A 23,025-nucleotide genomic window follows, 5' to 3' on the forward strand; every position below is an offset into this window, starting at 1 on the left:
GCTTAGAAGAAGCACTTACTACAAATATGCATGTTAAGCTTATTGACCCCCTCATCTTTCTCACTGCCCTTTTAAATTTCCATTTAATGGTTGATGAGGACTTGTCAGTCAGCCAGACTTAAAATACATTTGAACTTTAGCGGCTGAACCTTTTTGTGCAGCAGTCTTCCCAAGCATCTTTAGATCTTAACAGCTATTCACTTACCTACAGTACACAACCTCAGCTAGTTATAACATTTACGGCTCAGTTTGCACATTGTGTTTACAGACACTTCGAAGATATGGTGGGCCCATTTCTGACATATAATCTCCATAGCCTACTTGCTTGGCCACTGATTGTGAACAGACCAATGGCGTCCTACGAATAATGCTTTGATTGGGTTGTTTTCCGCCCTGCCAATAGTCTGAATAGGACTGGCCTGGCTGATATGTTATCATTTCTATGCATGTGTACACAGTACTCTGTCAGCTTATCTGGGAAGGCTCGTTGTACTCCTCTGCAGCTCATTAACTAATGATTGTTTGCGGCGATGCTGACTTTGAATGCAGGTTTTTTTATTGCGGCCCTTTTTGTTTTGCAATATTCTGTTCCTGTTCTGTTTATTTGGTAGGTTTTTATTGTGAGCTTGGATCAATACCCAAATCTTTTCTTTTGAGAGGCAAGTGTTATGACTGTTTCTCACCAAAGTGCACAGTCAAGATACTCAAATGGCATTTGTGTATGACGTTTGTTGTTGCTCACCCACCCCGAGGACAAGTGTGACGATGTCAGAAGTTGCGTGCGTTTCTCGATGAGCCATTCCCGAATTTAGCGGTCTGGAGCTAAGGCCTTAGCTGTTCCTCCAGTAGCTTGTAGTCTGTGGTTGGGGGAGCTTTGTGCATTCAGCTGTGTGCAGTTTGCCAGTCCAAAACAGAAGCATGCTTGTGGACCCTGTGACCTACATGTGGAGGTTCTCATTTTGGGTGCAGCAGTCTTCTGGTCTAGAATGCTAAGAGCACACCTTCAGTCAGTATGTTACTGCAGAGTGCAGACACATTCGTGCGAATAACCAGTACTTTGTTTGCTCTAGTAGATCCTCTTGTAAATGGAGGTACAGGTTTTTGACAAAGTGTCCATTCAGTCATAAACTGTTACAGTGATAGGAGGTATGTTTGCTAGCAGTCCATCACAAACCCTATGTTGTGTCCAAGTTGGCTTTGTAGAGTTGCCGATACTGGTCAAGTGGAAAATGGCATAGTTGTGGTTAATTTAGAAAGACTTTATTTGCTTTGTCCATTGTAAAGCAGTTTGTAATGAATGGTGGAGTACATTGCAAAAACCCCTGGTCGTGGATTTTGTAGTGACCTAATCTTTACCTTTGTAATGCTCTTTCTTTTATCGTCTCCCTGTGAACACAGAAGCCACTTTGTGACTGCCAGTCACTGCCATTTAACATACAAATTTTTTCACCCTCTCTCTCACACACTGCCTCTCACTCATTCTTTTTTTCTCTATCTTTCTCTCTCATCCTCTGTCTCTCTTCTATCTCTCTCTCTCTCTCTCTCTCTCTCTCTCTTTCTCTCTCTCTCTCTCTCTCTTTTTTTTTTTTTCTCTTCTCTCTCTTGCACACCCCAATCTCTTTCCATCTCCCCACCTCTCTATGTCTCCCTCCCTGTGCACTCCTCTCTGGTCTTATCTCTTTGAGATGCGTAGCACATGCTCACTTCCTCTGCTCAGTGTCCAGAGTGCCGCTGGGAAATGGCTGTGATGGAGATCTGTGTGTGTGTGTGTGTGCCTGTCCCTGAATCAGCACTGTACAAAGGCATTACAATTCCAGCTCTAGAATGGCAGAACGATGACCAAATGACCTGAATCTGTTTCAGTACTGCTGAAATAATTCCTCAAAAGTATTTAAGGGCAGAAAACTATGAGTGTGACAAGTTATAAAGCCTTTGGGGATCTGTAGTAGCTGCTCATGCCTTTTTGAGATTACAACTTGTGTTCTTAGTTGATCTGTTGATGATAACGTTTTCCCCCTAGGTCATTCTAGGTCACAATACTCTTGCTAATAATATTCTGGGCACATACTTTACCGTAACTCTTCAAAAATGTTTGTGTTATCAGAGACTTTGTGTTGTGTTTTTAAGAAATCCTATGAAATGTCCTAGGCCTTCCCAACACCTCTCACCTTCCCAACACCTGATCCTCTTTCCTCAGAGTTCCTTCTCATTTTCATGTTTCTTTTCATGAAACAGAATTTGGTGTGATCTGTGGTCTAGTAGTAAGTGGTAAAAAATAAAGAGAGTGGTTAGGCTTTGGTTGTACTGCACACACAGGTGTTTTTTGGCTTCTCTCTAGCCAACACCCCCCACCCCACTCGTCTCACTCAAGAGCAGAGTCTGTGTATCAGGTAACTGTAGGGACTAGCTGGTACTTCCCACTCCCGGTAGCTAGTTGGTTTCTGTCTATGTCCTGTGAGAGAGATGGGCGTTTTTGTACTTTCCATCACAGAGCTGCTCGTTAGTGATTGATGAGCTGATATGATGGCCAGTCCAGACTGTGTGCATCCAGTGACATGCACTACACACAGGTGGGGAACCAAGATGTAGATATTTTGTGAACAGCTGAATTTGTGTAAAGGAACGGAAACCAGGTTATATAAAACCAACCTTATTAAACAGAAAAACTGTAGGGTGTTGACTAGTATTACGTGTTAAATAGATAGAGTAGAATGCTTCAAAATAACTCCTAAAACAATTTGGCTGCATAAGCTTACAATACAGGCCCTGCCCTTCCAATTGCCATGACCGAGAAGAAAAGTTGTTGCGCTGTTGAGACTCGGCATTATCAATAAAGACTAGAAACGCATGAGTTAAAATTTTAAACATCAATACAGAAGCACCCGAGTTGTAGAGGGTCAGGCAAGACGATTACTTTCCCAACACCAGAGGCGGAGCTGCAACGGCACATGGTTGTTTTGAATGAAAGATAAAGGCTCGTCATCATTTCGGAGGTGGAAATTATCATAAAGATGACCATGCAGACAGAGAGACGTGGCCATGTCTGGGTAATAAACGGTGTAGATCATTGAAACTTTTGTGTTTGTGTTATGTTGGGGTATGTATGGGGTGTCTTTGCTCTATTCAACTCCCTCTGTTAGCTTTTAGCAACAAGAAACATAGAAATGAAGACGATTACATTACCTAAGAGAGGAAAAGTCAAATACTTGCATTATTTTTCTGGAGTACTTCATTAATTGTCTGGTTCGTGGAACACAACACTCTGTCTCTGGCTCACTGGGATTTTTAAAAAGGCCTGTGTGGTCAAGGTCACAGTGGTTTGGACTGAAGTGTTTGGGCTAGGGTGCTATGGCTAACCCAATTACGAATGGCCCACAAATGCTGATTTAAGCATTGTTGTGGACGGGAGGGGGTGGGGGCACAGCTTCACTATCTTCATTTCCAGCTTGTAATGAAACTGCACACAGACACTGTGTGTGTGTGTGTGTGTGTGTGTGTGCGTGTGCGTGCGCAGGGATGGATCTGCAGTCACCTCTGTTTAACGGTGGGTGAGTGCAGAGCTGGCAGCTGTGCCACGTCTATGCTCCAATGCCCACTGTAGCGTGGGGGATTTATGGGCTGTCACACAATCTCTCTCTCTCTCGCCACAGTTTCCTCTCCTTTTCACTTTGTGGCAGACACGTTGGTGGCTGATCCAAGCCAGTTCTTGAACATCCTGTGGCAGTTTGTGCTAAAACAGTACCTTATCAGACAGACATCTACCTATCTACTTTTACTACAAGGCATGCACACTGAAGTCATCATGCCCTTGGTAGAGGCACATGTTAATAGATTGTATTAAACAAACATTCCCAAATAATTCATATATTAATAGAAGTGATGACTTATAACTTCTGGTGTAATTTATCTTTACTAGTTTGTGTTGGTTGTTGTAACATTTGAATAAATAGTGTACTGTAAGCTGTATTATTTATGGCTCTCTTGCCCATATCTCCACAAATATGCAATATGTTCAGGTGACGGCTCTGTCTTTCTGCATTCTTCAGTTTCTATATAAAGTCTCAAAGTTTTAGGTACAGTCAGCCTTACTAACAGGGCCAAGCATCCCCCCCCCCCCCACACACACACACACACACACACACACACACATTTCAAACTCCTCTCTACTCACTTCTACCTTTTTCTGAAATAGCAAATGGCTGTGTCTCTTCTCTGTCTCTCTCTCTCTCTCTCTCTCTCTCTCTCTCTCTCTCTCTCTCTCTCTCTCTCTCTCTCTCTCTCTCTCTCTCTCTCTCTCTCTCTCTCTCTCTCTCTCTCCTCTTTCATTGTGATTCGCCTTTATGGAGTTCGTACAACTTGCAGGTCTGAGCTCAGTGTGAGTCTGTCTCTTTTACCCTGATGTAACCTTAGAAGGTTCTCGCCAGTTCCCATCACCAGAGGGGCAGTAAGAGGCTACTGCTTAACAGGCTTGGTCCCTTTTAGCACCTTTGGGAATTGCAGGTGTGTATTCTAATGCTGTCACTCATTAAAAATTAATTTGGTGTGTAGTTAGACTCATACACTATGATAAATGTGTATGAGGCAAGTGTCAGCTGTTCGCATTGTAAATAAATGTGTGCTATGATGATGATGATCGTCTGCTTTCACAATAGTAAAGCAGGATACTTGGATATAAACAGTGGTTAAAGTGGGATTTGGCAGGTGGGAAACCCTAAAATCCAGTGTCGGTGCAACGGGGAAACATGACTCACCGTTGGACAACATATTGAGTATCGGGGTGTAGCAATACTTTTTGGACAAGAATTGCTAGCTTCTTGGTCACCTCCCCACACACACACACACTTTAACCCCTGGATATAAATACATTTCTCATCCTCATCCTCACTTATCAGAAGTGCTTTTTCCTCAGAGAAGGTTGCAGATCACATCTGACTGCCCTGATCTGGCTTTGATCGGGACCGTTGTCAGGGGGAACGCCCAAATCGGGAAATACAAGAATGAGAGCAGGCTTCACTCAGTCTTATTTTGCAATTTTCAGAGTGCAAGTCAATTAATAGTAGAAAACAAGAAAAGGGATAAACAGATTCTTTTATTAAATCGTAGATGTTTATTCAAAGTGCAGCCATTCCTTATTCTCTGTGGCCGTGCCCAGATCAAGCTAGCAGTGGACAGCCATACATTGATTATATACATTGTGTGAAACATCAGATAACATGTCCAAACATGGCCAAAATGAGGATGGTGGCATTTAAGGATGAGCCTCCTCCATAACCTAGCAATCCAGAAGCTAGCAATTCTTGTCCAAAAAGTATTGCTACACCCCGATACTCAATATGTTGTTCAACGGTGAGTCATGTTTCCCCGTTGCACCGACACTGGATTTTAGGGTTTCCCATACCTAGACCACCACCATACCTCACCACCATACCTAGACCACCTCCATACCTAGACCACCTCCACACCTAGACCACCTCCATACCTAGACCACCTCCACACCTGGACCACCACCATACCTAGACCACCTCCACACCTGGACCACCACCATACATAGACCATCACCATACCTAGACCACCTCCATAGGTAGATCACCTCCATACCTAGACCACCATCATACCTAGACCATCTCCATACCTAGACCACCACCATCATACCTAGACCACCACCATACCTAGACCACTACCATACCTAGACCACCACCATACCTAGACCACAGGTGAAAAGAGCCTCTTGAAGACCCAACCCCTAAGGATCTTCTGAAGACCCAACTCTTCCGAGACTACCTCCTCTCCTAACACATCTAACAACCCAACACATCTTACAGGCACTTACCATACAGTTCTTTTCTTCTCTCCTTCTACTGCCTACAGTGGGGTGGTGGCGGTGGCCCAGAAAGCCCCTTGGTCTGAAATGAACCGCTTTTCTCTGGTGCAGATCGCCACAGGTCTATTCTGTGGTGTTTGGACCTTGTATGTATCTGTGTGTGTGTGTGTTTGGGGGGACGGGGGGGGGGGCGCTGTGTAAGAGAACAGCGAGTGGGTGCTGTTCTCAGAATCAGGTGGTGCATCTCCCTCGGTTACTAGAAAGAGTGTGACTGTGTTCTGAAGGCCATTAATTTTAACATTAGCCTGCTCCATGGGCACACCCTGCCACCACAGCCTGGTTACTTGCAGTTCTTACTGGAAAGCACTCAGGGTGTGTGTGGGTGGGAGATGGTGCCTGGTGTGTTTGTGCTGCTGCCAGGAGTCCAGTAGACCTGTTGGGGGGATCATATTCAAAACTGCTTCCATGAAGTAATTATGCACTCTCTCTCTCTCTCTCTCTCTCTCTCTCTCTCTCTCTCTCTCTCTCTCTCTCTCTCTCTCTCTGTCTCTACCTGCATCTGTCTATCCTGCCCTGTCACCTAAATTTCTCCCTCATTCTCTGTCGCTCTCTTTCCCTTCTCTCATTCTGTCTTTCCCTCTCTCCGACTCTCCTCTATTGTTCTGTCTCTGTATCTGTTTCTCTCTCCTCCACTCTGTTTATGCCTCTACATTATTCTCTTTCTTTCTCTCTACCTCTCTATTTTACACATATTGATTAATTAAAGGTTGTGTGGTTGTTCTTTGCACATTGTAATAAAGTATAATTAAAATCTCTCTCTCTTTATCTCTCTCTGTGCCCTCTCTTCTTTCCTCACCTCCTCTATGTCTTCTATCTTAGGCCTGTTGGTGGGGGTGATTCTGCGCTATGGCATCCCCTCCACCAGTTACCACCACAAGACGCCCCCTAGCTGCTCGCTGAAAGAGGGGCCCGTCTCCACGCTGCTGCTGAACGTCAGTGGCAAATTCTTTGAGTACACGCTCAAGGGTGAGATCAACTCGCACGATATCCACAATGTCGAGCAGAACGACATGCTGCGCAAGGTGGGTTCTGCGTGTGTGTGTGTGTGTGTGTGTGTGTGTGTGTGTGTGTGTGTGTGTGTGTGTGTGTGTGTGTTCAGATGAGTTTCATCATCTGATGATGCCAGTGGGGACACTGCAGGGTTTCAGCCTCCTTCATCAGAAGGAGAGACTGCCTTGCTGTGCATGGCATGGGCAATGAGGTGGGGGGAGGGGCGGTTATTTTGTTCTTGACTGTCAAATGATTCCAAGACGGGTAGTGCTAACACGTGGTTTAGCGACAAACCTCGGTAAGTTAGTTAACCCGGAGTAAGTAGTACACCTAAAAGAGGAGCTTTTAAAGGTTTGCCTTAGAGAACAAAGCCATAGGGTTCTTGTATTAGGAGATTTACCACTTACACATAGTTTATTTAACCCAGGGTTGACATATTTGGAAAATCCCACAGCTCTGATGGAATGTGTGTACTGTATATGTTTTTGCTTCTCTGCGATATTCTATGGAAATTATTTACACGGTTAACACCCCTTTAATAACAATAAATATTCATGTTGTTTCACTTTTGACTCTGTACCCTTTTAATCTTTACGTAATGTTTTTACTACGCTGACACAGGCCTGACATGAATACTTGCTGTTACAGGTAACCTTTGATCCGGAAGTATTCTTCAACATTCTGCTGCCTCCAATCATTTTCCATGCTGGATATAGCCTCAAGAAGGTACGTCGTGCCATACAACCTTGGAATTACTTTTTATAGGTGCTCGACAAATTTGTGTTTCTTGATTCATGCGATTTGATTTCCTTTACTACTTAAGACAACAGCCCTTTTTCATTCTTCAGAAGTGAATGATTTCCCTATTACTTGACCTTACTTATGTAAAAAGTAATTGATGCTGACAATGTTAATCCATTCATGTCGATGGTATGTAGCCTGTATGATCCAGTTTCATATTAGAAGGCCAAGCTGCTCATTTAGGAAATCTCTCATTGGTGGTACATGCTGCATACAGCAGCATACTGACCAGTTGTTAAGCAGGCTGCGTGCCAATAGGCATTAGGGGATTCGACTTGATGTAGCCGCCTGCAGCCGTCTTAAGCTGACTGCATAACGTGATTATTTCTGAGATTCTGATACGTTTTCAAACAGGAATTGTGCATACGTCACGGTTGAAAACATATCAGAATCTCACAAAATAAATCACGTTATGCAGTCAGCTTAAGACAGCTGCAGGCGGCTACACGAAGTCGAATCCCCCTATTAGTTGGGTCTCCAGAGGAAGTCATCATCAGATGTCTTTCACTTCCTGTGTTGTATTAGCATGGCACACTAACCTTTTCTTCAGTGTAATAAAGTGACTATTATAGTTCCACTGGATTGAACTTTGTAGTGTTGTTGGTCGTGTGATGCATGATGTCACATCATTGTTGCGCAATGTGTTGGCTAATCAAAGACGGTACCATTTACAGATGAAGTTTTGGTTTGACATGAAATAATGTTAACCAAAGCAAGCATTATGTGAATGATCTCCCAGGCCCAGTGAACACCATTTTGCGCTTGTTGTAATGTATGGAGTTTGCATCTTTATTCAGGAGGGGATCAGCCAATGAATGAGCGGTATTATTCCTTCTCATGACCTCTTATCCAGTGGCTTACAGCATTGGCCAAGCTCCTTTATGATATAATAATAATAATAATAATAATAGGGCACTCAGGAAAGCTGGTTATGTCACTAGGTGGTGGAGGCAGGAGAGTAAGTGTCTGAGAGAGAGAGAGAGAAAGAGAATGTATTCTGTGCAAAGATTCTAGAGCTCTGTTCTAGAATCTTTGATTCTGTGTAGTAGTAATGCAGTAATGCAACGCGTAATGCAACGTTCCGCTACAAAGTCAGCCAGCAGTGATGACCTAGTGTGATTGCAAGAGGGAAGGCTCCGCATGCAACGCCGCTGATCCATTTCATTTGAGGAAGAGCTCTCCTTTGGTCAGCAGAAAACTGCTGAGGAGTAAAAGCTGCTTAGTTGTTATATTTCAGCCCCTATCGCAGTCGAAAACCACAAAATCGGCAGGGCAAGCACTGTTTTTCAACACATGAGTGTCTTCTAGTCAATCTGTGTCTAGGTTTATATTTAAATAAGTGCTGCTGTTTATAACCTCTTTGAGTTGTTCAAGTGTAGTGATTGTGCATTCCAGAGATTTCCGTAAGAGTTGCGCAAGTTGCTGACAGAGCAGAGGGCCCTCTTATGAAACCAGGAGTGCGTCCAGAACGAGAAGAGAGAATTATTGTCCCTTTCTGCTGAACATCCACTCTCTCTCTCTATCTCTATCTCTCTCTCTCTCTCTCTCTCTCTCTCTCTCTCTCTCTCTCTCTCTCTCTCTCTCTCTCTCTCTCTCTCTCTCTCTCTCTCTCTCTCTCTCTCTCTCTCTCTCTCTATCTCTCTATCTCTCTCTCCAAGCCTGCCTCCCTGACTGTGTTCCAGTAAGGGAAGTGGGGGTTGATGTAGCTGGGCCATAATTCTCCTCAGATGTTTTCCTTCTTCCTCAGCTGCGTTCCCCTGTTGACACCGGGGCAGCTGTTAGCCTACATCCACCAGATGTATGTCGAGTGAATGCAACGCTCTCGAAACGAGCGAGCGAGACACAAAAGCAGATGTACAGCTGAAACTGGCAGACAAAAGACTACTTTTAGCTGCTTGGCATCAGCTTGCGCTGTCTGTGATGTCAGATCAGCTCCGAATGTAGCATGTCTGGCCCTCAGGCTCTTCCAGACTTAGTCTCCGTTGTTGACTGTCTGTAGCCCGCTCCTTCTGTCAGAGGTTTGACCCCATGGCAGCTCTTAGCATCAGGTTCCTGGCTTTCACTTCTCTTTCACTTGTGATCAGGGGTCAGGCGTTCCCTGTCATGTTCCCTTCTGTAGCTTAGGTAATAGACCTGTAGGTATACACTTAAATAGTTGCCATCCCTAAACTCTGCATGGCTACTTTTAGCTGAGCTGTGGGGTTTTTGGAAGTTGAGTGATTAGAGGTTAGTGCTGACTACCCATCATCCCTCTGCACCCCTGTTGTTGCTTGAGCTTTTCCTCTCTGTCTGACAGAGGAGTGTTTGTTATCATACCTGCACAGACACTCTGCTCAAACAAACAGTAATTGGGGACAGTCCACACCCAATCCCAACTCATCACCTCAGCATCATCTCAGTCCCTCCCAGACACCATCCACAACTTTTAAATTAGCCCTCTACACACACATATATGCAACTGCTGAATTAGCACCAGATATAAGTCCACACCTGTAAGGGGGTTATCTTTAGAGCTCTCTGTCCGAGTGAGCATCTATATTTCAGAGAGCAACACCAATGATCTCTAAAAGAATTGTGATTCTTTAAAGATCAGTGGAGCAACATGTTGACAAATAAGCATGAGTGGGTAAGCCATGCAAGAGGGATCTGATTGTGCAACACTCCAGTCACTGCTGTGATGTCATGACTCAGCTGTTTTGTCAGGCACTAGCAGGCTGATACAGATGCTAACGCTAACGGTATCTAGGCAGCCAGTCTCTATGGGAGGAGGAGCTAAAGGGAGATTGGCAGGGGAGTGTCTGATCACAATTGTGATGGATGTTACAGAGTGATGCAGTCAGCTGTGAGAGTGATGTGGTGAAGGAAGTGTGCTCTGTATTTGGGAGACCTCTGTTTCTCTCATAAAATAACAAAAAATGGCGAAATAAGAACGAATTTCAGAATGAAACCTGGTCAAATAACAGTGTAGGGCCTATCTGGCAAATATATGGAAACACACTGTGCTCAAATTAAACATAATACTTTATAATATAATGTAATATAATATTCTTTTCTTTTTAATGTTATGGTTTTGGATATTGGGTCAACTAACCTAACTTTCACACAAGAGACCAGACACCAGAATATAACATGACTTATCATTCTCCACACAAGCCTCAACTGTAGCCTTGCCTAAGATGGTTTGTAATCACTATATCACAAGCTATTGAAATAAAGTTGACTGGAAAGTGACCTGACTGTGTCTGTGTGTGTCTTTATGTCTGTGTCTGTGTGTGTGTCTTTATGTCTGTGTCTGTGTGTGTGTCTGTGTCTGTGTGCATTCGTCTGTATAGAGACATTTCTTCAGAAACCTGGGCTCCATCATAACTTACGCATTCCTCGGAACAGCCATTTCATGCTTCGTCATCGGGTGAGTTCTACGTATTAATACCGTTTCCTTTTGCATTTACTATCAGTTTGCAATGAGATAAACATTTGGTATGTGTCAACTGCAGTAGTAATGTTAATTGTAACAATATGTTTTAACTCTTATATTATAACACTTTATTATAACTAAGCACCCGTTCCACCCCCCAGGAATCTGATGTATGGTGTGGTGAAACTGATGCAGGCCATTGGTCAGCTGACTGATAAGTTTTACTACACAGACTGCCTGTTCTTTGGAGCCGTCATCTCCGCCACTGACCCAGGTACTGTTGACCTCTTTGTGACATGCAGGAGGTAGTCTTTAGCACACTTCATGTACGGTTCTCTTGAGGATCCTCATTATCATAGCTGTTCATTTTACGGTAAAATAATTTATCGAGAATTTTGAAAAATTTAAGATTTGCTGCAAACGGTGGTTTTGTGAGATAGCATTAAAACCGGCAGCCATTCGATTGTGATCAAAGTTCTAAGTGTTTTAAAACATGATTCACCAATGAAAATGCATGGATTCCAGCCTCTCCAGCAGCAGCCAGTGATCCATTTGCATGGCTCGAATTATTTTTTTTTGAATCTCCAAAATTATCATAGCTGTTCATTCAACCGCTACCAACAACTTTTTTCAACTAAATTTAAGATGGCTGCAAATCCTCACACTCGGCTCATGTTTCAATACACTTTAGGGTCAATATCACACCGAATTTTTGCCTGCTCTTGAGTACATTTGATGATGTATACAGCATTAAGCCACTGCTCTTGAGCAGCATTTGATGATGTATACAGCATTGCTACTGCTCTTTAGCTATTTGATGATGTACACAAATAAATCACTATTTTTTACACGCATTTCCCGGGGAATAATGTATCTCCACACTTCATTGGTAGACTTTAGGGCCCTGACATTCATGAGCCATTGAACTTTGGCACTGGTGGTTTATGCAGGCGTTATACAGACGAGTATCTTCACGCAGTTTACGTTTTGCAGCCGCCCAGATTTTAAGTCGCGATGGGGTAGAGCAGAGTAAGAATGAACTGGTATGATAGGGATCAGATTTAAAAAGTAATTCGGTGGAAATGCATGGATTTATGGATTCCAGTTTCTTCCAGCAGCAGCAACCGGAATCCATGCATTTCACCGAATTTTTTTGAATCTGATCCCTTATCATCATTGTTCATTCTTAACCGCTGTTCAAATATGCGGACTAAATTTAAGATGGCTGCAAACGCTAAAATCCGTGAAGATACTGTCTGTATAAATCGTCTTGTAAGTAAACTACCAGTGCTTTTTCAAAGTTCTCAATGTCTCGCTTTTAAATGTCAGGGCCTCGAAGTCTACCAATGAAGTGTGGGAGATACATTGAGCCCTCAAGAAATGGTGTAAAACAGTGATTTATTTGCATGTTGCTAACTTGAAGATCAAGGCACCACTATTGAAAAGCTGTTGGTAGCATCGCTAACTAGCCAGATTTTGAGTGCAGGGGAAGCCGAGATGGGCTATGAGACATCGTTACACACTGCGTATCATGTTTCAATACACTTTAGGTCAATATCACACGAATTCTCCTTTAAGCTACTGCTCTTGAGTACATTTGATGATGTATACAGCATTAAGCTACTGCTCTTGAGTACATTTGATGATGTATACAGCATTAAGCTACTGCTCTTTAGTACATTTGATGATGTACATTACCGCACACTTTACCAGAATGTGGGTTGGTCTTCCTTATCTGATAGGAGGGATAGACATTGCCTTCTCTTGTTGATATTTTAACCAACTTGCTTAACTAATGCTAATTTGGTTAACATGAGATTTCATGGGTCATTGTGTGTGTGTGTGTGTGTGTGTGTGTGTGTGTGTGTTCAGTCACGGTGCTGGCCATCTTTAATGAGCTGCACGCCGATGCAGACCTGTACGCCCTGCTGTTTGGAGAGAGCGTCATGAACGATGCCGTGGCCATCGTCCTCTCCTCGTGAGTTCTTTTCTTTTCTTTTCTTTTCTTTTCTTTTCTCCTCTCTCTCCCACTCCTCTCTCTCTTCCTCTCTCTCTCTCTCTCTCTCTCTCTCTCTCTCTCTCTCTCTCTCTCTCTCTCTCTCTCTCTCTCTCTGTCTTCCTCTTCCCCTCTCTCCCTCTCCCACTCCCCCTCTGCTCTTTCTCTCTCTCTCTCTCTGGCATTCCTCTTCTCTCTCTCTCTCTCTCTCTCTCTCTCTCTCTCTCTCCTCCTCTCTGTCTTCCTCTTCCCCTCTCTCCCTCTCCCCCTCTCTCTACTCTTTCTCTTTCTCTCTCTCTCTCTCTGGCATTCCTCTTCTCCCTCTCTTCCCCTCCTAACCCACTGCTCAGGGAGCCGTGTTTGTCTCTGGAGGGCACCTGGAGCTGCTCTCCTAGGTGCCAGGCCTGGGGAACAGCTCTCCGCTCTCGGCCCTCGGCTCCTCAGCCCAGCCTGGGGAAATTCCACACTCTGGTGTGAGAGCAGTGGAGAGGATGCTCCTGCATCTGCCTGAGCTGTCTGTCTAGTCACCCTGCTGCTCCGGCTTATGGAGCTCAGACGCCCCCTGTAGGCCAATCCCTGCTAATTCTCTTTCTGCATCTCTGTGCTGTGCAGTCTTGAATCCTAGAAGGCCATATAATCTGATGTAAACAGATGTACAGATTGGTCATTATTTTTGTCAAATTACGCACTGCCTTTTCTCTTTGCCCATTTGATTACTGCTCTTTTTAAGCTGAACTAGGGTAGTGCTTGACTACTAACTATAACAAACTAATGTTAACTACAATACATTGTATACAAGGCCATATCATTTTCAATCTTATGTGATCATATAAACAATATTTAAACCAAATTGCACCCTATGACACTTTTTGCTCCTTTACGCACCCCATGCCACCTTCTATCCCTGCCCAATTGGCATCCATCATCATGCCCCCCCCCCTTCTCTCTCTCTCTATAGGCTGCTCTGAATACATTACATAAACACATGGAGTCATGTTAATATAGCCACACAAAGGCATACCCAGACAGCACACGCAGATGTTGCACAACCAAGTTTTTGAATGTTTGCCACTTTGACCACAATATCTGTTTATTTCTATCTCTGTTTATCTCTATTTTCCATACCAATGCACAGATTTATGTTCATATGATTATAGTTATGGTTGTAATTTGGTAGGAAGGCACACGGAAATGAGAAAAACGGTATTAATAGACATTATTGTTTCAAAGAAAACATAAACATGTCACTCTGTGTCTTTGTGAATGTTTACATATAATAGAATGGCAGGAACTGATTTCACTTGCCATGCTATCTGTTTTGTTTCAGATCTATTGTGGCCTATCAGCCAAGTGGAGCCAACACACACACCTTTGATGCGGCGGCTTTCTTTAAGTCAGTGGGCGTTTTCCTGGGAATCTTCAGCGGTTCCTTTGCCATGGGCGCAGTCACTGGTGTAGGAACAGCACTGATATCCTTTCAGTTTACTATGTGAAAAACATGGAGGCACTTGTGATGGGACATATCTCTGTGAATTGGGAATTGCACTGCTTAGAATGAATACAGATGCTGCTCTGGGTCATGTGTTGTTACAGGAGCATTGTAGGGAATATCTGAATGGTAGGTCTTACCCATGTTAAGTTTGAGAAATATTAGTCAGTAGTGTTAAAATGTACTAAACAATAGAAACTGTCCTGAAGTGCCCTTTATGAAAGAAAATCCCCTCCCTGTGGTAGTAGCATTGTGTGGTCATAGGGAAGTATGCAGTTTCAGTTTCAGCACATTTAACCAAAGAGGGAAGTGTGACTGTGAGGCATTAGATTAGATAGACCTACATCTAACCACCTTAGCCTTTAGGTATGGTACACACCAAAATGACTGAGTCGCCTTGCATTCCCTGTCAGGTGGGGGAAAAAAACATTTGAACTTGTGTATGGATATGAGCAAAATAAAATAAAATTGCTTGGCAGACTCAATTATGACAGTTGTGGGACTATCTTCTCAGCTTACTGCTAAATAGAGCTGCCATTTTTATTTCTCTCTCTAAATGTGGTGGCAAAGTGCTTGAGCTTGAATAACCCAGCTAACTAAATCACTGACATGATCCTCCGACTTGCAGGTGCTGAGTGCACAATGAAGTGATAAAAACTTACATAAATAGATTTAAAGTGCTGAAAGTGATTGAAAAAGAGGATGGTGTAGAAGAGTGCAGAGGAGCAGTGAGTTGGGGTTTAACATCTTCTACTGCAGGTGTTGGAGACAAAACCACTTTGAATTTCGAGCACGTAGTCAGTGCCGTTCAATAGATACTTTTCTACTGAAATAGCTGGTACATTGGAAAAAAGGAAATGCAAAATAATACCATTTTTTCAGCACCTATGGGACAACAATGGGATTTCAGTCGTCAGAATAGTAATTATGTTTTTAGTGAACCGATGCCTCAATGGCATTCAGGGAGAGTATGAGATTTGAAGCAACTATATGTCTGTTTGCTTTGACTATAACCTCCACCAAAACCATTTGTATAGAACATCTATATGAATATGCTTTAGGTAAGGATTGTGTGTATTGTGAGGCATTATATGGGTTAGTATTGTAGAGGCCCCTCTGAAGATGTGTGTTCAGCTGTAGCTATGGTGAGTGTGGTGCAGGAGAGAGAGCGTTTGGTTGTGGTTTGGCCTTGACCCCTGGTGCCACGTCACCAAGTTCACTAAGCTGCACTGCTTCCCTCTGCTGGAGACCGCCCTCTTCTTCCTCATGTCCTGGAGCACCTTCCTGCTGGCAGAGGCCTGTGGATTCACAGGTGTGTGTGTGTGTGTGTGTGTGAGATGTATATTCATGTATGTGTCAGCACAGAGTTGGGTAATTCTGCTCTATGTGACCTTTTGAGTTGCCCTGTATTACAAATTGAAGGCTTGCTAAATGCATTTGTAGAGAACTCTAATAATGACTCCACAAGACCCTTCTCCTTAAATGTGTGTTTCTCTTATCAGTAGGTGTATTTTTTTTTTTGTTGGAACTTATATATAGTGCAAGTACATTACCTGACAGGGGAATGTGGATTCAAAATCCTGCTGTCCCTTCTCTCTCAGGTGTGGTGGCTGTGCTGTTCTGTGGGATTACCCAGGCCCACTACACACACAACAACCTGTCTGAGGAGTCCACCAAGCGCACCAAACAGGTAAAAAACATGGGCTTATCTTAGCGGGCTCTGACCTCTGGCCCCGCTAATCCCCCCTCCTCCTACTCGGTGTCCACTCCGCTGGAAAAGACCAGTGACAGATGGCTTCCTAATCAGCCCGGTAGTGACTCTAATCAGGGCTAAGTGAGGACACCTCATTCTCTGGTCACAGTTCCCCACCAGGGGGAGCCAGAGCACAGGGAATCCTGTGTGTGTGTGTGTGTGTGTGTGTGTGCGTGTGCGTGTGCGTGTGCGTGTGCGTGTGCGTGTGCGTGTGCGTGTGCGTGCGTGCGTGCGTGCGTGCGTGCGTGCGTGTGTGTTTTCACCACTTGCAAACACGATTACTGTTTCTGTGGTATGTTTTGATGTTTTCTATACTTCTATGCTCTATGCTTTGGCAACATTGTTACCCTTTGGTCATTCCAACGAAGCATATTGGATTGTATCCTAGAAGTCACCAATGACATTTCTACGAAATGCAATATGTTTTGCATACTGAGCTGTCCATTCCTGTCAGTTAGAATAAAGTGATAATAATAAGTCCACAGCACTAATAACTGTCATGATGACAGTGTTTTTGTGTTTTTACCTTGGATTTTGGCACAAGGGATTTTAACATCTAATCCTGTGTATTAATGTAATGTACATGCTAAATCAGATATTGACAAGGAATTTCAGTGTCAGACATACTTGCTTTGCCATCAGAGTTGCTCATAAATACTGGGAATTGAAGGCATCAGCTCTTTTAGGCTAATGAGTTTCAAACTATGCTGAGGAACTTGAAGATATTTAGCGCCTAAGCTCTTTATTCTTTGGGCTGGTGGCGTCCTGGGAGTAGAAAGTTTCTCTCCTCAAAACCAGTCACAGCGGGGGGCTGTCCATCAGTGGTCGGCAGTTTTAAAGGACGGCTCGACTCCCTGCAGCTGCACTCCGAGCGAGTGTCTCAGCGGTACTGTGAGACAGATTGGCATGGACGTGTAATTATGACACCCAGGGATTGAGTGTGTGTGTGTGTGTGTGTGGGTGTGTGTGAGGGGGGTGGGGTGGGCTGAAACTCTAATTACTGAAGCCTCAAGAGATTTCGATGAGGGCTTTAGAGTGAAAGTTTTGGGTGAGTCGGGGGTTGGTGTGGGGGATATTGAGTGGTTCCACTCGTTTTTTTATGTGCTGAAAGCTACTGTCTGTTTCACCCAAAGACTCCATGCTGCTGTGAGCGTAGGAGGCTCTTTGTACCAATTGAATGTTTCATCAAAAGAACTGGGGAAATTTCCCAACTTCGCAAAACTAGTTTATCTTTCTTTTAAAAAAAAACTCAGCAGCTCATGCAGCAGCTGTTGAATGTGATCATAATTTGAGGAATTTGCTGTCATGTACAATATATGAACTTATGTATTTCTCTCGTGTGTGCGTGTGCGTGTGTGTGTGTGTGTGTTCTCTCTCAGCTGTTTGAGGTGCTGCACTTCTTGGCTGAGAACTTCATTTTCTCCTATATGGGCCTGGCCCTGTTCACCTTCCAGAACCACATCTTCAGCCCCATCTTCATCGTGGGGGCTTTTGTATCCTTATCACACTTTAAGCTTCCAGTGATTAGTTACTTATTGGGCTATATTTACTGTCGTCATAAGTTAACAATAATGTACAGCATAATTGTATAGTTCACAGTATAAATTATGGTGCCTTGCCTACTCTGACTGACTGTCTCTGCAGTGTAGTGTAGTGCAGTGTAGTGTAGTGTTGCCACATGGTATTTAATTATAATATGAAACATTATAACATATGCTTTTCACATTTTGAAAAGATAGTTTTACATTATAAGTAGGGCTGTCAAACTTTTAACTGCTACCTTTTAGCTTAAGTTGAAATAGGAACTTTTTCACATTTCACACATTTCAATGAAGTGCATAAAGAAACAGAAACAGCCTATAGTCCATATCTCCATTAACTATGTTCAGGTCACGTGTAACTGTGTAGGAGTGTAGGCTAAACAATGTTTAGCTTGTAGGTTATAGCTTCAACTTAAAGTGCTTTGGTGATATTTTAATTCCATGTCGACTGAGCCGACACCGGTGCCAACATGAGTAGACTGTCACTTGCCACGCACATCAGTGCCAAATGTTTTAACTGGCAAACAGTGGCTGAATAGTGGATTTTATGGAGGGGCGCCAACAAAATTTAACTGAATTTTTACGGCATCGCAATTAACACGTTAACGCTGATAGCCCTATATAGTCTGAAATTATAAGATATTTTCAGACTATTACGATCATGTTGTAACATTATTTTATAGAATCTTTATCTTGTTATGACACAATAATTTATTAGGTGATTAGTGTGTGTGTGTGTATATGGTAATAATGTAAAAATATCTTGTTGTTATTATTAGTTTAAAAAAAAAAAACAGAATATTAGTGAAATTATCTGTTTTTTAGTTTTGCCATTGCAGCAATATATAGTAGGCCATATATAGTATAGCGATTTTTGCTCTTCAATAATATATTTCTCATTTTCACACTGCTGTATGTCCTTTGGGTCATGCTTACTGTGATTGCTTGTTATCTAGTGTGTGTTTAGTGAAGGAAAAGGCATTAGTAACACTGCAGAACGGTGAACAGTTCCATCTGAGCTGATAAGGCTATTAAGGCATAGTGTGTGGCTCTGAGGAGGAACTGGGTAGCAGTTAAAAGTGGCAGTAGCACTAGATGCCCATGAGGTCCGAGAGTTATTCTGAGAGCCAGTAGGCGCGTTTCCTTCCTGAACTGCTTCCTGATGGGCAGCTGGCCATCTTCATCGGCCGGGCCTCCAACATCTACCCGCTGTCGTTCCTGCTCAACCTGGGCCGCCGCCACAAGATCAGTGGGAACTTCCAGCACATGATGATGTTCGCAGGTAAAGTCACCGTTCACACATGCACATCCTTTGCTTTTCTTACCCGTTTCTGTGGTGTGACCAGAGGTGTGTGTCTGTCTGTCTGTCTGTCTGTCTGCCACCCTCCAGGTCTGCGAGGAGCCATGGCGTTTGCGCTGGCTATCCGGGACACGGCCACCTATGCCCGCCAGATGATGTTCACCACCACCCTCCTCATCGTCTTCTTCACCGTCTGGGTGTTTGGTGGTGGCACCACCCCCATGCTGTCCTGGCTGCATATTAGGTCAGTGGCTGTGGCTGTGGACCCTCCCTCTTCCTGTCCCCCTCTCCGACTCCTCTCTCTTCATCTCTCTCTCCCTTCTCCTCTTTCCTTCCTGTTCCTTCTCTCTTTTCCTTACCCGTAATGTTCCCACTATCTGTTCTTGCAATCCGTTTGCCAATCTGTTTGTTAAAGCAATCAGCAGTCAATTCTCTACATGCCCACTCAACGCATCTGACTCAGATACCGCACTCCTACAACCTCTAGGGACTGCTGGAACATCTTTTTCAGCATTCACGCCTCTCTCCGAGAGTGAAGTGTCCAGACTCCTGACATGCAGCCGTCCTACCACATGCTCGCTGGACCCTATACCTACGAGCCTACTTCAGTCCATCAGCCCGACCATCGCTCCAGCTATCACACATGTGATCAATGCCTCGCTAACCTCCGGCACATTTCCAACAGCGTTCAAAATGGCCCGGTAACACCGTTACTTAAGAAAGCTTCTCTCAACCCTGCTCAAGTCGAGAACTACGCCCTGTCTCACTACTGCCTTTCCTATCCAAAGGCATTGAACGAAAGCAGTCTCCAAACAGGTCTCTGACTTCCTTTCACAGAACAACCTTCTGGATCCAAATCAGTCTGGGTTCAAAAGCGGCCACTCTACCGAAACGGCTCTGCTGTCTGTAACAGAAGCCTTAAAAGAAGCCAGGCGACCGCTGGGTCATCAGTACTCATTCTGCTTGACTTATCGGCTGCCTTTGACACGGTTAATCACCGTATCCTTCTCTCTATACTGCGACATGGGAATCTCGGTTCTGCTCTCTCCTGGTTTGAATCCTACCTCACAGGGGCTTCGTTTAGCGTTATCATGGCTGGGTCAGCTATCCGCACCTCACCATCTCACCACAGGGGTCCCCAGGGCTCAGTGCTGGGCCCCCCTCCTCTTTGCTATCTACACCACCTCCTTGGGACAGATTATCCGTTCACATGGCTTCTCATACCACTGCTATGCAGACGACACACAGCTCTATCTGTCCTTTCCACCTGGCGACCCCCTGGGTTCAGCACGGATCTCGGATTGCCTTTCAGACATAGCTACATGGATGAAGGCACACCACCTCCAGCTGAACCTCTCAAAGACTGAACTGCTGGTCATCCCAGCTAAACCTACCATACACCACGACATCAACATCAAATTTGACTCCCTGTCTGTTTCACCCGACCAGGACTGCAAGAAATCTAGGAGTTGTTCTTGACAACCAACTAAACTTCTCAGATCATGTTGCCTCAGTTAAGCCGGTCATGCCGTTTAAGCACTCTACAACATCACGGAAAATCAGGACTTACTTGACTCAAGATGCTACCCAACTTCTGGTTCAGGCAATAGTCATCTCCACGACTTCGACTACTGCAATGGTCTCCTGACAGGTCTCCCAGCCTGCGCGAGTGAAACCACTTCAGATGATCCAGAACGCGGGCGGCGCCTGGTCTACAACCAACCCAAAGGGCACATGTTACCCGCTGCTCATCCAGCTACACTGGCTACCTATGGCGGCCCGCATCAAATTCAAGTCTCTAACGCTTGCCTACAAAGTAGTCTCGGTTCTGCTCCCACCTACTTGAATGCCCTCATACAGACTTACACTACCTCCAGACCGCTCGCTCCCTCTGATCGAACGGCGTCTAGCTCTACCACCCGATGCGCTCAAGCCAATCAAACTTTTCTCATCTGTTGTTCCTCGTTGGTGGAACACACTGCCAGTTCCTACAAGGGCAGGGACATCCTTTTCCACTTTCAAAAAAAACTCCTGAAGACCCAGCTCTTTAGAGAACATCTACTCTCATAGCAACACTTACAACAAGTCTTACTGATCCTAGCACTCACCAGCCGTTTTAAACTGACAAGTAACTGTTAAAACAGCACTCACCGACGACTTATTCTTACTGTACTCTAATGTTTTTTTAAACTGTCCTAAAATTGTGAGAATTGTTCCAAAACGTACTGTTTACCATGTTGTTAGTCGCTTTGGTTAAAAAGCGTCAGCCAAATGTAATGTAATGTAATGTAATGTAAAGCAGCGTCCAGTAGGTGGCGCAAAAGTCTTGTGCTTCAATGTCACACTCTGTCCACCAGTATTGCTTTGGTGAAACTGTATGAATCAGTGTTAAAACATCACTGCCCATTCAAACATGCTATTTCTGTAGAAAATCTGTAGCCCAGTTACATGCCAGCAGGTAGGCTTGCTTTAAAAAGAAGGATGATTGGAAAAAACATAATTCCAGCTATAAGCATTCAATAATGAATACTGATACTATTATATTGTAATATAATAAATGTGCAGTGAGCAGACAAACCATTTTGTGGAATGATGCATCATCATATGAAATTTGCAACGATGTGAAAACAATCTCTGGTAGCCTATATGTGACATCATTCTCTGCCTGCCACTCGTCTGTAGCTGATCAAAATGACATAAGGCTAAAGCTTTGAGTTTATGTGATTATGTTGAGCCTATTGAATAACTTGATGATATGACAAACCATTTTATGTAATGATGCATCATCATATGCAATTTGCAACAATGTCTCTGGTAGCCTATAAGTGACATCACACTCTGTCTGCCACTTGTCTGTAGCTGATCATACTTGCATGTGTGGCATTCTTAAACATCCTTAAATTCGGACCATTATCGCTTGTTTCAATTTAGGAAGTGTTGTTTGTTTATTCAAAGTCTTAAGTCGTTTTGAATAGCCATACCTGTGTTTGTTGGCATGTTGTTGCAAAATCTGCTGAATCATTTTATGCAAACAAACTGCATTCAGACAGTGCTTATTGTTGAGGTCAGCGGTTAACTTTTTACCCACGGATTCAGTTCTGCCAATGGGCCGCTTATCCTCTCTGGTAGTCTACAGTGTGCTGTATTTAACGATATCTTTCACATTTCTTATTTAAACAATGTCAAACATGGCACTGCTCGGACGAATGGTTCGACAGAGATGCGGTTAAGACATAAACACACACACAGACAATCAGACGTTTCTGTCATTTATAGATAGATGAATGGTGAATAGGTGAAAGGGACAATATGATGAATTACAGTTTAACATTGTTTTCACCTTTATAAAATCCTGTGTCTAGTTTGTTAACACAGCCTGGGAAGGTACGTTTTCAGTTTGTTTGTTAGTTTGTTTGCAGAATTGTGTAAAAGCTATCAGCTCGATTTTCAAGAAATTTGCTGACATGGTGTAGCATGGGCCAAGGACAGATTTGTAGTTTGTAGTGGTTCTGAATCATGACGCGGGTCCACACATTTGTAATTTGTTAACCTTGTAGAGCATTTGGCTTTGTTGAAGGTCTTTGCTCTCTTGTGATCTGTGAACAGTGATCTGTATACTGTATCACTGACCTGCTATAAATACACTGGTCCATGTTGGCAAAACGGTCACATATCTTTCTGCTGAGCAGTGAGCTCTATTGTAACACACATGTAAACACAGGCAGTCTCTTCCAGCATGGTCGCAGAGCATCAGGCCATGTTTATCAGGAACACTCTGGTCTGTCTGTCTCTCTCTCTCTCTCTCTCTCTCTCTCTCTCTCTCTCTCTCTCTCTCTCTCTCTCTCTCTCTCTCTCTCTC

General features: G+C 43.8%; 1 protein-coding gene across 1 annotated transcript in view; it reads left to right on the forward strand.

The window, feature by feature from the left end:
• slc9a7 (solute carrier family 9 member 7) overlaps nt 1-23,025 on the forward strand; it is a 54,802-nt gene that overhangs the window by 2,714 nt on the left and 29,063 nt on the right. Inside the window, exons 2-12 of the mRNA XM_048252391.1 lie at nt 6,701-6,903; nt 7,520-7,597; nt 11,005-11,081; nt 11,249-11,361; nt 12,960-13,065; nt 14,411-14,552; nt 15,779-15,884; nt 16,174-16,262; nt 17,705-17,818; nt 19,037-19,148; nt 19,257-19,410. Of these exons, the coding sequence (XP_048108348.1) occupies nt 6,701-6,903; nt 7,520-7,597; nt 11,005-11,081; nt 11,249-11,361; nt 12,960-13,065; nt 14,411-14,552; nt 15,779-15,884; nt 16,174-16,262; nt 17,705-17,818; nt 19,037-19,148; nt 19,257-19,410 (1,294 nt within the window). The remainder of the gene's footprint in view (nt 1-6,700; nt 6,904-7,519; nt 7,598-11,004; nt 11,082-11,248; nt 11,362-12,959; nt 13,066-14,410; nt 14,553-15,778; nt 15,885-16,173; nt 16,263-17,704; nt 17,819-19,036; nt 19,149-19,256; nt 19,411-23,025) is intronic.

This window comes from Alosa alosa, chromosome 9, assembly GCF_017589495.1.
Source record: "Alosa alosa isolate M-15738 ecotype Scorff River chromosome 9, AALO_Geno_1.1, whole genome shotgun sequence".
Classification (NCBI taxonomy): domain Eukaryota; kingdom Metazoa; phylum Chordata; class Actinopteri; order Clupeiformes; family Clupeidae; genus Alosa; species Alosa alosa.